Source organism: Rutilus rutilus (genome assembly GCF_951802725.1).
Source record: "Rutilus rutilus genome assembly, chromosome: 23".
Lineage (NCBI taxonomy): Eukaryota > Metazoa > Chordata > Actinopteri > Cypriniformes > Leuciscidae > Rutilus > Rutilus rutilus.
In genome coordinates, this window is record NC_140233.1 from 17,290,037 (window position 1) to 17,306,975 (window position 16,939).

The 16,939-nt window shown below is 35.9% G+C and overlaps 2 protein-coding genes across 2 annotated transcripts; one reads left to right on the plus strand and one right to left on the minus strand.

Moving 5' to 3' along the window:
* Positions 1–220: 220 nt before the first annotated feature.
* Positions 221–1,992, minus strand: rps27l (ribosomal protein S27 like). Its single transcript, XM_084397008.1, has 4 exons — positions 1,872–1,992; positions 787–895; positions 587–697; positions 221–431 (listed from the first exon to the last, which is right to left on the minus strand). Exons 1-4 carry the CDS (start codon positions 1,875–1,877, stop codon positions 403–405), a joined length of 255 nt encoding a protein of 84 aa, XP_084253134.1. The 5' UTR covers positions 1,878–1,992; the 3' UTR covers positions 221–402.
* A 1,213-nt stretch (positions 1,993–3,205) lies between these two features.
* LOC311282910 (ras-related protein Rab-8B) lies at positions 3,206–16,554 on the plus strand. The gene is made up of 7 exons (XM_084397010.1): positions 3,206–3,417; positions 7,323–7,383; positions 8,827–8,887; positions 12,674–12,751; positions 12,978–13,067; positions 13,260–13,376; positions 14,562–16,554. Exons 1-7 carry the CDS (start codon positions 3,294–3,296, stop codon positions 14,652–14,654), a joined length of 624 nt encoding a protein of 207 aa, XP_084253136.1. The 5' UTR covers positions 3,206–3,293; the 3' UTR covers positions 14,655–16,554.
* Positions 16,555–16,939: the final 385 nt, after the last annotated feature.

Sequence of the window (16,939 nt, forward strand, 5' to 3'; positions counted from 1 at the left end):
TATAAGTTTTTACGATATTTTGGTCAAATAAGAATTCATAACATAAAAACATTTATAAAATATTCTGACCCCAAACTTTTATTAACGGCAAGGATAACAATATCCTCAACAACTTTGAAAGCTTTTAGGGTAAAAACGACATAACATGAACAAGCTGATTATTGCACAAGATGAGAAATTAAATGTAAAACATCACACATAATTAAACTGCAGGAAGCAGTTGTTTCATGCAGAAGAATTTTTATTCAGAACCATTGAACTGATAAACATGGTAGAAAGAACCTGCCATGCACCATTCATAATCACATTTAAAGTTCATTCATTGTAATCAATGAAACAGTAAGGCATTAAGAAGTTGCACAATTTCTTTGTATTCAAAGCATCATTCCTTTTTCATCCTTCTCAGTGTTGCTTTCTTCTGAAAGAGCAACCTATTTGGATAAAGAAAACATGTAGCTTCATACCATATTTCAATATGAGACGCTGTATCATCAGATAACATTATATTCAGTAACTTCTGATGCAAAAATACAAAATCAACAGTAACCCTGGACATATTACAATCATACAGTAAATAAATACACACCCTCAGTCAGCCTAGCTTTTCCTCCTGTTGGCTGGCAGAGAACGGTTGAACACCCAACGCACAACACAACCGTCTGCGCATGACTAAACACAGTTGTGATCTTATAACAACCTACATGGAAATAAGCAGAAAAGATTACATTTTCTACAAGTGAAATATTATACATAAGGCAAACAAAGTTTCTTCTATAGATCTCAAACCTGGACATTTTACATCCATGAAGTATGAGTTGGGACTCTGCACAAGCCTTTTCTTCTTATGCTGCCTTCGTTCAAAATCAAAGGACGGGTTGAGTAGATCTTTGGCCAGCTGTTACAATAAGAATATATTAATAAATATACTAATGAATGAATTATATATATATATATATATATATATATATATATATATATATATATATATATATATATATTACACACACACAAACACAGTAGTGACCAAAAGTAATGTCCGGCCTTGGACATTTGACATCTTCACTTTTTATTTAAACATTATTATTAATAAAAATGTGTTAAAGGTTGTGTAAGCATATTGCATAGTTGTGCTTAGAGTCAATTGTTTTATTTGTGATAACGCTGTGAAACATGCCAAATTGAGGTGTCATGATTTTTGGCCAGGCTATCATACAGAGAAATTATAAACATGCAAAAAAACAACAGAGGACCAACAAAATATTAATAACAGTTTATGATGTAGTCAATGCTAATTTTGGACACTACAAAATTTGTTATAAATATATATATATATATATAAATATATATACACACACACGTATACATAAACAAACACACACACACACACACACACACACACACACACACACACACACACACACACACACACACACACAATGTTACTATATACATTTCCTTTAACAATATGACAGTTACTTTAATCTTTTAATTAGAAAATCTGCAATCTATTTTAAGCATGCTTGTTTCAAGCTTCAGCACACAAAAACAACATTGTTCAACAGCCATATTGATCACTTCCCTCTTTGTCAGTCTGAAAACTATAATGGCTTACTTTTAAAAACACATATGAAACATCAATCTGATTCAATCTATCGTTTTGCTCGGTGCAATGTAACAGTTGAAATGTTCCTCGTGTAAAGTGAAACATTAGGCCTTACTGAACCAGCGCCATGTGAGGTCAAAAACTTTCCCCATGATTATCGCACGGTTAAAATAAACAGCTGGATTAATATTAAAACGGCAGATGATATAATCTATATTAACAACTGTCAAATGCAAGATTCGTTGTCTGGCTGAGTAAATCCACTTACTGGCATTGTCGGGAGCAGCTGATTTTCGCATTCGTGGTGATGTGTGTGTGTGTGTCTGCTGCTTTCCTCCTCGCTCGGGTAACTGCAGGGTTGCCACGCGCAGCTTCATAAAGTAAATCTGATCAGACATGCCCAGGCATGCTCAACAATAAAACACTCCTTTGTACATTTGGCCCCTGTAAAACTATCTATCTGTCTAAAGGTTCTTGAACACTGAGTCTGAACCGAAATTTTCGTATACGTTAGGGTTAGGGTTCAATTTAGGACTCAGTGTGCAAGGACCTTATCTGTCTATCTATCCGTCCGTCCGTCCTTCTATCTATTTCCAGAGTCTGTGGATATCTATCTATCTATCTATCTATCTATCTATCTATCTATCTATCTATCTATCTATCTATCTATCTATCTATCTATCTATCAAAAAAGCATAAAGCTGTATAATTTCCAATTGCAATAAAATAAAACAAATAGACCCTTTGGGTTGATATTTCCCGTACTGGCAACCCTGACATTTCTCAGAGCTCCTAAAATGCAGTTCATTTCTTTATCCTTAGATGCTTCCTCCACTACAAAACACATTTCATTGTTTGATTTAGTTTACTTGTTGTTCTTCTTTATTCTTCTTTGATTGAAGCGTAATAACGAACGTTGAGTAGACGTACATCTACTATTTAATATCTGTTATGTACAATCTGTTTACAGTAATCTGATCGAGTGACTATGCCCCCTAGTGGCTGTTAAATGGCAGGATTATACCTTTTTTTTTTTTTTTACCACTGTATACAATTCTTTTCTAGTACGACCAGGAACATCCTTTTAGGATAGATAGATAGATAGATAGATAGATAGATAGATAGATAGATAGATAGATAGATAGATAGATAGATAGATAGATAGATAGATATTTTTTCTCAAAACTAAACCATTAGCCTACTAACTGGACTTGGAAAAAACGCTGATATCATAGGTCTATTGAATACCAAATGACAGATGTTGATTTTTTTCTTCTGAAAAGTGAACCTTGATGTCCAAAGACTTTCTAAAGACAAAAAATCCTTCTTACAAAAATTTGTTAAGCATATGTTAAGAATGTGTTAAGCATTCATATGTTAAGCAATGAATAGATTCATTATTTTTTTGTCATATATGCAGTGCTTTCTCTATAACTACCCGTGATGTATCTAGTGGGCTCCTACATAGACATAATTATGTCTATGGGCTCCTAGATTACCGTGTCACTGTCCTCCTAAAAGGAAAAAACTGTCCTCCTAGAAACTACATTGACCAATCGCGTACGTGCCGTCGCTCTGACGTCACACAACGAGGCCCCGCCCTCGCTCGAGACCCTATGATTTTTGTGTCAATGCCATGAACAAGGGAAACTGTGCACTGTCATTCATTAAGGAAATACTGGCTTGGTAAATGGCGAAGACTTACGATTACCTTTTCAAACTCTTGCTAATTGGAGACAGTGGAGTGGGAAAGACATGTCTGCTGTTCAGATTCAGCGAGGACGCGTTTAACACCACCTTCATCTCCACAATCGGTCAGTTCACCGGTGATCTGGGTAGAAGGTATTGGACGGTGTCCCGTTATATGCAGGAATATAGTGTTCAGATACAGTACAACTGTAATAATTAAGTTTCTAGTTTAATTTGCATTGATAAAGTAGGTTTGAAAAGCACATGTGTTTTTTTTTTTCAGTTAATTATATGATTGTTTAAAACATCTTAGATTTATTTAGACATGCATAGGCCTTTGATTACATAGCTCATGTATACAAATTAAAATATAACCTATATTTCTCATAATGTTTTGTTTTATATCTATATATCTATATCTATATATATATGTATATACATATGTGTATATATATATAGTATAAATTGTTTTTATTTTAATATTTTATATATGTATTATGTGTACTGTTTTTATTTATATACAAATCAGTATTAATATTAAAAACTAGTATGAACTAATAAAATATGTAGGCAAATAATCATAGATATATAGATGAATATATAGATAGATAGGTAGATGGATAGAGTCTATCTATATCTGATACAGATCCACAGAGATACTCTGAAAACAATGCTGTCGGTGAAGGTGTGAGAGTCATATTTTGCTGACCACAGCTGTATCTACTTTTAACCTGTCAAACCCTGCTCACTAATGGCCTTACAAGTTCATACAGGAGTCTACACAAGAGAAACATTAACTGTATTATTGAGTTCAAGCCACTTAGTAAGTTGCTGTTACATGTTTTGCTGTAGTGTTCACTGTTCAGGTTTAAAACCCATGACCATATGCTGTTTTCCATAATGACAAACAAGGAACATGCTTCCTCTTGATGAATAAAACCTAAGATGCTGTAAAATAATGTTCATATGCGTACAGGATGAATTGCAAATGCTTAAATAACCTTATCAGCTTTTCTCAAATAGATTTTCTATAATTGCTTTTCCCTGTCAGCATACACCTCATAACATTTTGTTACATATACGATAAAAAAAAGAAAGAAATTGATAACAGGTGTTAATTTCTTATACAATTGAACTTCTCATGCACATTTATCTTGCTTAAAGGATACTTTTTGCATTGTGTGTGTGAAAGCTGCACAGTTGTCTTTCGTCTGCCTGCACAGAGAGTTTAGTCATTTCCTTTGTCAGTTTTTCCATCTGATTAAAACGTCACCGCCCCCCTCCGCCTTTGTTTGCAATGCTGTCTTGCAATGGGGTCTCTGAGCCTCGACTTTCTTTCAGACTTCATTTGTATTTACATCCCATTTATCTGCAAAACCGGCACATTCTCTGAGTCAAAACAGCAATTTCCCTGAAAAAAGTAGCTTTTTTTTTTTTTTGATGTTAGAAATCATCACGACCACTCTGCATAAACAATATTTTGATGACAACGTCAGGACGGAGTGCTGGGGAAAGTATGGTTCCTTTGTGCGGGGTCATAGTAGACTTGACCGTGAACAGAGAGCTGTACTGTTTGAATCCCCATCATGTTCTCGTGATATTCACTCAGCCCATCTCAGCATTCTTCCGCCAATGCAGTGGAGCATTTGACTGGCATCTGCTTTCTTGTGCCAGGACGTCCATGACCCCAGTTGTGGCCACTTTGCATACTTCCCCACACTTCTCTGAGCTGTCCACCTCCACTTCCTGTGACTGTGTGTGTGTGTGTTTCTCTCAGGGTTGTGATATTGCTTAATTTCTTGATAAATTGCTTGTCATGTTCCTTAATTTAACTGTAGCAAGCTTAGCATCTGGTAAATTACTGAATGTAAATGTAATATACAAACTTTCATTGACTGAAATGCCAGTGAACTACAAAATGTTTGAGTGGTGTTCTCAGACAACACCCAAGTCTCCAAATATGATATTCTGGTCTCTATACTGCAAAAAAAAAAAACTAATTTCTTAAAGGAACACGCCAACTTTTTGGGACTTTAGCTTATTCACTGTATCCCCAAGAGTTAGATAAGTCCATACACACCCTTCTCATCTCCGTGCGTGCCGTAACTCTGTCTGACGCACCCACCGCTAGCCTAGCTTAGCACAAAGACTGGAGGTAAACGGCTCCAGCTAGCATACTGCTCCCAATAAGTGACAAAATAACGGCAACATTTTCCTAATTACATGTTGTGATTTGTATAGTCACAAGCATGGGCGTCGGAACCATTGTATATGGGTGGGACAAGACCCACCCACTTTTTAAGACCAATGATATTGGACCCACTTACTTTTACCGTCTCTGATTCAGCGCATTTCTCTTTTCATAACGCCGTCAGTCAAATCCTTTCCACTTGAGGAATTCCCTAATAGATTAAACTCCATTTCCGTTGAATCGCTACATTATATTTCTCAACGAGCCGCAACTGACGAAAGTAACCGCCCGTTGTACCCTTCCAGTCAAATATTGCGTTGCAAACATCAATAACAGCTTTAAGTTGTCATTGCTGGCAAATGACCATGGTATTAGCGGGATAATCCACGGATAGCTGTGCATTTAATGCACGACGTGGAGGCAAAGAACCGCCCGACGTGAAGTGGAGTTTAGTTTACTTGTTTTAATTAAAAGGCACCAGAATACATGAAATGGTATTTAACAGTTAAGTTACTCCAGGAAAAAAAAATTCTGGGGGAGGACCCACCCACTTTTTTTTTCTTCCGACGCCCATGGTCACAAGTGTGTACAAATAACAAAGTCACATGAGATACAGCCATCTTCTAACCGTATACATACTGGGAACTATATTCTCAGAAGGCGAAGCAAATCACAACATGTAAAAAGGAAAATGTTGCCGTTATTTTGTCACTTATTGGGAGCAGTATGCTAGCTGGAGCCGTTTACCTCCAGTCTTTGTGCTAAGCTAGGCTAGCGGTGGGTGCGTCAGACAGAGTTACGACACGCACGGAGATGAGAAGGGTATGTACGGACTTATCTAACTCTGGGAGATACGGTGAATAAGCTAAAGTCCCAAAAAGTCGGCGTGTTCCTTTAAGGACCGTTCACACCAAGGACGATAACTGTAATGATAATGATAACGATATAGTTTAAAAAAAACAATTCCACACCACAACTACAACAATAACGCCACAATATCACGTTGGAATCACTTTCACGATTCTTTTCCAGCTGATGAACGATAAAAACATTGAGAGCCAATCAGAATCCATCCCGAGAGAGCTCGAGCATTTGAAGCGTCAGATGACAAAACTGTAGCGTGTGCTTATAATAAACAGAACGTTATTGTGCGTTGGTGTCGACGCGAATTGTTATAGTTAGCTTCATAGTAATGTGTCAAAAAGTATTATGGTCTTATTTTCCAGTATACATATCTAACAAGATAAATGTATTTGTATACCAAAATGACATAAGATAAAGATCTTATTGTCAGAGAAATCAAACTCAATTTAATGAGTTTTATGCGTATGACAAGAACTGTTCTTTAGTATAAACCTCTTAGTTACCAGCCCAGATCTTGAAGTTGAACTACTATATTGTTGTAGCATTAGACATTTTTCCACAGGAAAACCACATCACAAAGCCTCCCGTTTGACTAGTTATATAGAGTGTAAGGCATCTTTTTGAATTGCTATTGAATTTGTTTCATAAATAAGCTTAGAAATCTTGATTTATTTCTTGAATGGAAACCATCTTTCTACAGCGTCAATAGTTTTAAGATGTCAGATATACAGAGATTCAAAATGTTAGGTTTGTTGTACACAACTTGTTGCCTGATACAAGCAACAAGCAATTTTCCACTAACCAGCAGGACAAAAAAAAAAGGCAAGAGGAGCAGTTTAACCCCAGGAACTGTCAGGAACTGGAAATAGCTCATTATATCTTCACCACTGCTGTGTAACATTGATTGTACCATTGATTCCATGTGGTGCCAGTCACTGAAGATCTGACGATGTTTCTCTTTTTCTCTGTTGCCAGGAATTGATTTCAAAATCAGAACTATCGAGCTGAACGGCAAGAAAATCAAGCTGCAGATATGGTGAGGCTTTTGTTTGTCATTAATATGCAGTGCCAAGTTGTGTTTCCTGTTATGTCATCATTTACACTTCGTCTTTAGAGATATTTAAAGCTGTGTAGACTCTTGGTTTGTTAAAAGAGATACTCACACCCTAAACAGACTTTTGAATATAGGGAACAGATTCTACACTTAGCCTAATTAGAGTTTTGTTGCTTTTAAACATTATACCAGTTAGCTTTGAGGCTATTATGCTAAAAAAGCACATACCAACATTTTATTCATCTTGCACACAAATATTCACATTTTTTGTCCAATAAAATGCTCCCTAGAATGACAATGCACTTGTGAAAATAGAAGTACACTTTAGCATACTTTTAAAAGGAGTACTTAATACAAAAATATATATATTTAAAAATAATATACTTAAGTGCGAACGGAATATGCATGTCATTTGCAGTTAAATTAATTGTATTATATAGTTTTTATTAAATGCAATTAGTAAAACTTAAGACTGCTTATTTGGCCCTCTTAAGTTCATTTTTATATGTAATTTCATAATTACACATATGGTTAAGTGTACTTCTGAATGTACTAAAATAAACTTTAATGTAATTTCTTTTGAAACTTGTATTGAAATATATTTGTAATTATACATTTGTAATTATGTAGTTGCAATTTAGTACATTTAAAATATATGTGTGCTTTAGCATGTTAGGCAACACATCTAAATGATTTAAAATGTACTTTAAAGTAAAACTTTGAATGCGACATTATTACAAAGTGCACTTTTCGAAAAGTGTACAGTAAATAAGTGTGTTAAGTACACTTAAGTGGCCTTTTATTTAATTTATATTATATTATCTGCAAGTACTGTCTTTTAAAAACACTTAAGATTTGAAGATGAACTAATCTTCAACTAACTAACTTGCCTATGATTACCAATAGCAAGTAGCTAATCATGGTTTGTTATTTTTGGTTTCACTAACACTCATACATTTGCACTTTTTCTGCTTTAAAACTGGATAAGCCCTTCAAATTTCTCTTTTTTACAACTGGAAATATGTCAAAACAAAAGATAAAACAGTTAAAGAAACCAGTTAGAAATATGCTAGTTAATATCTAGGCACTATACGAAGGTTTTTGGGATCCTTAAGTGCTGATATTATAATGGTCCTTGAGTGTACTTGATAAGTAAGAAGGAAATGACATCACACACTGTGGCTATTCTTCCTGGTAACAGTCATAATGCTCACACACCCTGTCCAGCAGACTAATGAAGGATGAGACGTGCAGACAATAGTGTCATGGACATCCGTGCCCTTTATCTGCACATTCTACAGGATGTTTATATAAAAATGTAGGAAAGAACAGGGTGGGATTCACCGCAAACCAATGTAAAGTGTTGAGGTTGAGCGAGGTGACAAAAGACGGAAGGAACGAGGTGACTGTCTGGTTGTTTTACAGGGACACTGCAGGGCAGGAAAGATTTAGGACGATCACCACGGCATATTACAGAGGCGCTATGGTAAGACACTAAGTACTACACTGCAAAAAAAAAAAAAAATTCTTACTCAGTACTTTTGTCTTGATTTCCAGTACAAATATCTAAAATTCTTAAATCAAGATACATTTACTTGAGAAGCAAAATTACTTGAGATATTATATTGTTTTCTAAACAAAAAGTAAATAAAATAAAAATGAAGTATAGTTTTAAATTCTATATTTTATTTATATATAATATAAAATATTTTAAGTATAATTAAGTATAAACCTATAAATCTAGTTTTTTGTATACAAGACAAGGGTGTGTTCACACTTGTAGTTCGGTTCTCTTGGTTCTTTTGGTCCGGATTAAAGCCTTGTTCTGACTTTCAGTCCAAATCCGATTTTTGTGCATATCTGATTGAAATCCGAGCAGATTTAGCAAGTGTGAACGGCAAAAAGTCACATGAAATTTGTACAAATCCTTTTCAAGCTACATTCATATGTGGTTTGAAATCCTATTCAAATTTCATTACTGTAAATCTTTTTTGGTCTGAACGCTCTGATCGGATTTCGTGTGGTTTATGTGACTTTTTTCACGCCACGTAAAATGTAAACCGGTCAGACTGCCAAAAGTCGCTGCTGAAACAATGTTGTGTTGTTGCAAAGTGCCGGAAAAGCAGAAAATGACAATAAAATGGAGACATGTTTTGAAACTGGCGGAGACGACAGCATGGAATAAATCCGCACAAACCAGCCTCTGTCGTTGCCTCATAAGACAAAGTAGTCCAGCGCAGCGGCTTCACATAGTCATGTTGTAAAGAAGGCTGCATTTGCATTGCAAAACCCTCCATGTTGCAGTTGTTGTTGTTTTTGGCGTATGCCTACTAACGCAAGTCATTGCCATAGAAACCAATGCAAATATCCCGGAAAACGAAAGAGCAGCATGGACACACAAATCCGATCTGAACAGTTGCGTTTTAGGTCAAAATGCCTTTTGAATGGGAGTGCATGGGGCATTTCTATGATAGCATCAAAAATCGCTATTTTTAAAACACTAAGAAGGCTCGACACAACATCAAATTGTGCTCGAAGTATCACCAGGGTCTCTATACATGAACTTGAGCATTGACCACATTGTTTGTGTACACAAAGTTTACTAAAAAGAAAGGTTTTGAACGACTAACTTTATCAGTTAGTGTTTCCGGTGGCTGGAATTTTGTCAGTCAAAAGTAGTCAATCTCCGAATGCAACGTAACATGAGGAGATGGAAAGATGGAAAGCTCCTAAAGCTTGTTTCCATATACAATGAGGAAAATAAGTATTTGAACACCCAGCTATTTTGCAAGTTCTCCCACTTAGAAATCATGGAGGGGTCTGAAATTGTCATCGTAGGTGCATGTCCACTGTGAGAGACATAATCTAAAAAAAAATCCAGAAATCACAATGTATGATTTTTTAATTATTTATTTGTATGATACAGCTGCAAATAAGTATTTGAACACCTGAGAAAATCAATGTTAATATTTGGTACAGTAGCCTTTGTTTGCAATTACAGAGGTCAAACGTTTCTTGTAGTTTTTCACCAGGTTTGCACACACTGCAGGAGGGATTTTGGCCCACTCCTCCACACAGATCTTCTCTAGATCAGTCAGGTTTCTGGGCTGTCGCTGAGAAACACGGAGTTTGCGCTCCCTCCAAAGATTCTCTATTGGGTTTAGGTCTGGAGACTGGCTAGGCCACGCCAGAACCTTGATATGCTTCTTATAGAGCCACTCCTTGGTTATCCTGGCTGTGTGCTTCGGGTCATTGTCATGTTGGAAGACCCTGCCTCGACCCATCTTCAATGCTCTAACTGAGGGAAGGAGGTTGTTCCCCAAAATCTCGCAATACATGGCCCCGGTCATCCTCTCCTTAATACAGTGCAGTCGCCCTGTCCCATGTGCAGAAAAACACCCCCAAAGCATGATGCTACCACCCCCATGCTTTACAGTAGGGATGGTGTTCTTGGGATGGTACTCATCATTATTCTTCCTCCAAACACGTTTAGTGGAATTATGACCAAAAAGTTCTATTTTGGTCTCATCTGACCACATGACTTTCTCCCATGACTCCTCTGGATCATCCAAATGGTCATTGGCAAACTTAAGACGGGCCTTGACATGTGCTGGTTTAAGCAGGGGAACCTTCCGTGCCATGCATGATTTCAAACCATGACGTCTTAGTGTATTACCAACAGTAACCTTGGAAACGGTGGTCCCAGCTCTTTTCAGGTCATTGACCAGCTCCCCCCGTGTAGTTCTGGGCTGATTTCTCATCTTTCTTAGGATCATTGAGACCCCACGAGGTGAGATCTTGCATGGAGCCCCAGTCCGAGGGAGATTGACAGTCATGTTTAGCTTCTTCCATTTTCTAATGATTGCTCCAACAGTGGACCTTTTTTCACCAAGCTGCTTGGCAGTTTCCCCGTAGCCCTTTCCAGCCTTGTGGAGGTGTACAATTTTGTCTCTAGTGTCTTTGGACAGCTCTTTGGTCTTGGCCATGTTAGTAGTTGGATTCTTACTGATTGTATGGGGTGGACAGGTGTCTTTATGCAGCTAACGACCTCAAACAGGTGCATCTAATTTAGGATAATAAATGGAGTGGAGGTGGACATTTTAAAGGCAGACTAACAGGTCTTTGAGGGTCAGAATTCTAGCTGATAGACAGGTGTTCAAATACTTATTTGCAGCTGTATCATACAAATAAATAGTTAAAAAATCATATATTGTGATTTCTGGATTTTTTTTTTTTATTATGTGTCTCACAGTGGACATGCACTTACGATGACAATTTCAGACCCCTCCATGATTTCCAAGTGGGAGAACTTGCAAAATAGCAGGGTGTTCAAACACTTATTTTCCTCACTGTAAATGAACAGATAATTTTTTCATCTAAGTTATCATGCTTTTCATCGAAATAACAAATTCATGACATTTCCTCATATGGAGTCAGTTCATTACGTTGCATTCGGAGATCGACTACTTTTTACTGACAAAATTCCAGCCACCGGAAACACTAACTAAAGTAAGTCGTACAAAACCTTTCTTTTTAGTAAACTTTGTGTACACAAACAATGTGGTCAATGCTCGAGTTCATGTGTAGAGCCCCTGGTGATACTTCGAGCACAGTTTTATGTTGTGTCGAGCCTTCTTAGTGTTTTAAAAATAGCGATTTTGGTGCTATCATAGAAGTGCCCCATTCACTCCCATTCAAAAGGCATTTTGACCTAAAACGAAAATACGGTCAATCTTAAAAGTGGCATTTCCATTCTAATTATGCTTTTACACGAAAGTTTGACTCGGGTAGATTAACAAAAAGAGCCTAGGTTCAATTTTGGCGAGAGTTACCCTTTAATAGCTTATGGGCAACCAAATTCATGAAAGGTACTGTACAAAAAAGGGCTTTTCTCACGTATATTTTGCAGCAGAACTTACGAACATCTAAACCAATGCTGTGTGCTGGGCTAAACGTGCTCGTTGTATGTGTGCACATATGATGGTATACTGTATTTTTACTAGTTAAGAGTTCTTCAAATGAACCGCACTAGAGCAATCGCTCCAGAGTTTATTTTAATCAAACCAAACCTGCCAAGTGTGAACACAACCTTAATATCTAAAGTAATTTAGCTATTTAATTAAATGTATCTTGATTTGAATGATTAGATATTTGTACTGGAAAACAAGACATAAATACTAAACAAGAATATATTTGCAGTGTACACATATATATGTCTAAGTTTTGATTGCTGAAGATGGATGTTTCATATTTCTGCTGGCTTTGTTTTCAGGGCATTATGTTGGTATATGACATCACCAGCGAAAAGTCATTTGAGAACATTAAAAACTGGATCCGCAACATTGAGGAGGTTACTGACATTACATATGTTCAATTGATAAAGTAAAATGATTTACATTATAAAACAGATCCGGTCCTTATTTTTTATTGGTTTGTACACTGCTTGTCTAATTAAACGGAGGCCATTGTATAATAGGCTTGTAAATTCATATCAAATATAATTTTTCAAGTATTTGATAGGTTTGTTGGAGAATTACATTTCTTTTGACTGCTGAACTTCTCATCACTCATTTCAGCATGCGTCATCTGACGTAGAGAAGATGATCCTCGGAAACAAATGTGACATGAACGACAGGAGACAGGTGTCCAAAGAGAGAGGAGAGAAAGTGAGATCTCTCACATCTTATACGCTTTTACAGTATTTCACACAAATAGATGTATAAAAGTATTAAAAATATATATTGTATTTTATTTTAAAAATGTCATTATCTTAATACTACCTATTTATAGGTGAGCTAGTTTGTGTGAAACTGGATATTTGTTAATAACTGTTGTAATTTTTGCCATTTTTTTTCCAGCTGGCAATTGATTACGGGATCAAGTTTTTGGAAACAAGTGCAAAAACCAGTGTAAATGTTGAAGAGGCCTTTTTCACCCTTGGCAGAGACATTATGGCTCGACTCAACAGAAAAATGGTGTGTTTTTTGTAAATCTTTCAAAACAAAGACAAAACACAAATGCATTATACTGGATATCATTTATGATTAATTGTCTTGCAGTTATTAAAAAAATATTTCAAATAATTGTAAACATCAATCATTGTTACTATGAATCACTACTGTGGGTTAAAAAACGGTAACACTTTACAATAAGGTCTCAGTTGTTAACATTAGTTAATGCATTAGCTAACATGAACTGACAATATATTTTTAAAGCATTCATTAATCTTTGTTAATGTTAGTTAGTACTTGCACATTGTTTGTTCATGTCACAGTGCATTAACAAATGTTAACATACACACATTTAGATTTTAAATAATGCATTAATGAAATAAGATTAATAAATGCTGTAGAAGTATTGTTTATTATTCATGTTAATTAATGTAGTTAACTAATGTTATAAATGAAAAAGCTTATTGTAAAGTGTTACCAAAAACAGACCCTTTATTTTTTAACTGCATTTAGTTTTATATTGGTTCAGCAATAAAAAAATAATACTACATATCATTTATCTTCAATTTTTAAAAATTAAAATATGTGGCCCCCCTGTGGTGAAAATCAAGTTTTTAATGTTGTGTATATACCCATGTGGTGTTTTTAATATGGTTTTAAGACAAACTATGAGCAAATTCATAAGTCAACACCATTGCTGAGTACTTCTGCAGTGAGCCAAAAGACGGTTTGAAATAGCTGGTGTTTCTGATGTCACAAACTACCTTGTAACCAATCAGGTCAATGAGTGATCATCAACTAGTGAATCTCTGAGCTGGTGTGAGTGGAGGCGGAGCTAATTTGCATATTCATAGAATCGCGTATACTAAATGAGGCAAGGGTGTAAAGTTACATTCAAGCTATTTTAAGCCATTTTGCTTAAATATGAAAAATCATAACTCTTAAATATGTATATGATATGACTTGACTACTGATGGACTTTAAATCATTTAAAACATGTATAACCGTTACAGTGAATCATATCACATCATGGGGTAAAAAAACAGGCCCATTATTTTATTTCTACATCTAGTTTGATATCAGTTAAGCAATTAAGTACAAAAAGTCTCAGGATTACTTGTTTTACAACCCTGATATTATTAACTTAATTTCTTTTTTTATAGGTTTTACAAAGCAAAATTAAAATGTGTCTGTCTTTCTATTGACTAGAATGATGGTGGTCAAGCAGATGGTGGGGGTCCGGTGAAGATTTCAGAGAAGCGCACCAAAAAGCACAGCATCTTTAAGTGTGCTCTGCTGTAACTCATTTGCAGCGCGTGGATACGTTCATTTGCTGTGTCTCTGCGGCAGCTCAGCTGGTATAACATATCACATGAGCCCCTGCAAAAGAGCTGGACCATCAGGCTCAAGAAGGTTCGTGTTTCCAAGCCCTTAAATTCAAGATGGAACAGAGGAAAGATGTCGTTTTGAGAGATTTACATGGTTCACTCTGTGCTAGAGTCACAATAGGAAATGTCTCCTTTGTTGTGTGGTGATAATCGTGATGATTGTGTCAAAAGATAATGGATCAAATATGAATGTTTGGCTTTGATATGTTTTTGTAAAATATTCTATATAGACACAGCACTGGCTGGCTTAAAACTTTTGCTGCTGAAGGCTTAAATGTATCGCGTACAATATTTATGAAGTAGTGAGCGAGTCTGTTTTGTTGTAATATGTTCCTGAGTGTCTTTTATACTGCATATACACTGTTCTTGCACTGGTTCAAAAAAATGTAATAGAGAAGATCTGTAAAAGTGCAATTTTTGGAACACTAGTGGGTTAAAAGCACTTTACATGTGTTTTCAATGAGCTCTTCTCACAGGCACGTCCATGTATAGCACAGACGGACATCAATCCACCCGCTGGAAGGTTGCAAAGATAGAACATGATGGCTGCAGAGCATGATGGGTAAAGGAATAGGGTATCAAAGGGAAACACGTCTTACTTGGCAAAATCACAATCACCCATTGGAAGTGAGTGTCTGACACAGCCAGTCAAACCTGAGAACCATCAGTATTAAGGGAATAAGAAAGATTGTGCCTGTGTTTTAGATCCTTAGCTTTAGGGTTATAAGCATAGGGTTTATGTTCAAATTCAGTCCAGCACTGATTTGTGAAAATTATGTGAAATTTTTTTGAATATGAGGATGATCATTAACTATTTAATTAGCATTTAAAATGAATGCTAGGGTCCTTGTGTTAATGCTACAGTATAATGTTTTGTAACATGATAAAAAAAGAAAGTCACTGATGCATGTTTATGTAAATCCATTAACGGACACTGAGCTTTTTTGTATTTCAATTTGATATTTCTCACATTTTTAGCTCTTTTTCATTTTTTGATTGAAAATATCCACTGCATGATATATTAGAACTGTGCAAACAACTTTTAGTTACGGTTTACTTTTTTTTTTTCACCATAGGCTCTTAAAAGAAACATAAAGTTGCCAAAAAGTGGTATTATGTGATTTTCATGCTTGACTGTCAGTGTGTGTAAGTTGTTTTAGTCAAAGGATCCAGGGTGAATTCAACTGGTTAAATCAGCACTTATGTTTCAAATGTGTGAGACATTTTGGTCTCCTATTGAAACTGCACTCAAGGCTGTGTCAGAAGAAGTAGTACAGATTACAGCAATAAAATGTCCCTATTTGGGAATTACTTCCGACTACTTGTGCTGATATTAGGGACCTTAAAGCCTTGGATCTGTGTCCATTAATCTGAGTTGGACAGATACTGCCGTAGTATTTTGAAAGAATGTTTTGATGATTTTCATTTTACTTTGACAAATGTAGCATATATCATGACCACTGATATTCAGATGGGACCATTGTTATGCATGTATTTTCTTTCATATTTGTGACTGTATGACCGATCTTTTTAAAGAGACATATAACGCAACTAGTTACCTGAAAAGCTAATATGCTTGTTTAAACATGTTAAAACCTTAACAAAGAAAATGTGAACAAGAATTTGAAGTGTGGTTTTATTAATTCTAGATTTTTATTCTACATATAACCAAAGTAAATACTGTATAAACATATCTTTATACTTTTCAGCTTCTTTTTGTCAGCAATACATCATACAGAACAGTAGATGGTGCTATTAGACAGTCTTATTACAACAATAAACAGAATGCGCCTTGCATACAACCTGCTAACTTCAAACATTTTGCATTGAGGTAGACTCATTTTGTCTCTTGATTAGTTCAGATTGCATAGCCTTACACTAATTGTCATTATACTGGATACTGTTACTAATACTGTATACTGTTTACCAATCCAAAACTTCTAAACCATAACACATAAATGGCATGATGAAGACCAGGGGCCGTATTCACAAAGCATTTTATCTTACCACTAGGAGTACTCCTAAATCGCACTAAAAGATTTTAGCTAGGAGTTTTCTCTTAAAAGTTATTCACAACGCCTTTCAGACCTACTCTTAGTAAAGAAAAATGACAACTCCTAAACTAAGAGTGGGTGCTTCTCAATATCCCTCCTCGTCTCCTCTCTCCTCCGTCCTCCATCCTATGACCCGGAAACCGAT

Bases quoted from the DNA above. Each gene is read 5' to 3' on its own strand.
- rps27l (XM_084397008.1), bottom strand. The intron at 698-786 runs GTTTGAGATCTA...ATTTCCATGTAG, and splicing joins CATGGATGTAAAATGTCCAG to GTTGTTATAAGATCACAACT. The intron at 432-586 runs GTGTGTATTTAT...TTATCCAAATAG, and splicing joins AAAAGCTAGGCTGACTGAGG to GTTGCTCTTTCAGAAGAAAG.
- LOC311282910 (XM_084397010.1), top strand. From the start codon at position 3,294: ATGGCGAAGACTTACGATTACCTTTTCAAACTCTTGCTAATTGGAGAC. The intron at 3,418-7,322 runs GTCAGTTCACCG...CTCTGTTGCCAG, and splicing joins CACCTTCATCTCCACAATCG to GAATTGATTTCAAAATCAGA. The intron at 8,888-12,673 runs GTAAGACACTAA...CTTTGTTTTCAG, and splicing joins CATATTACAGAGGCGCTATG to GGCATTATGTTGGTATATGA.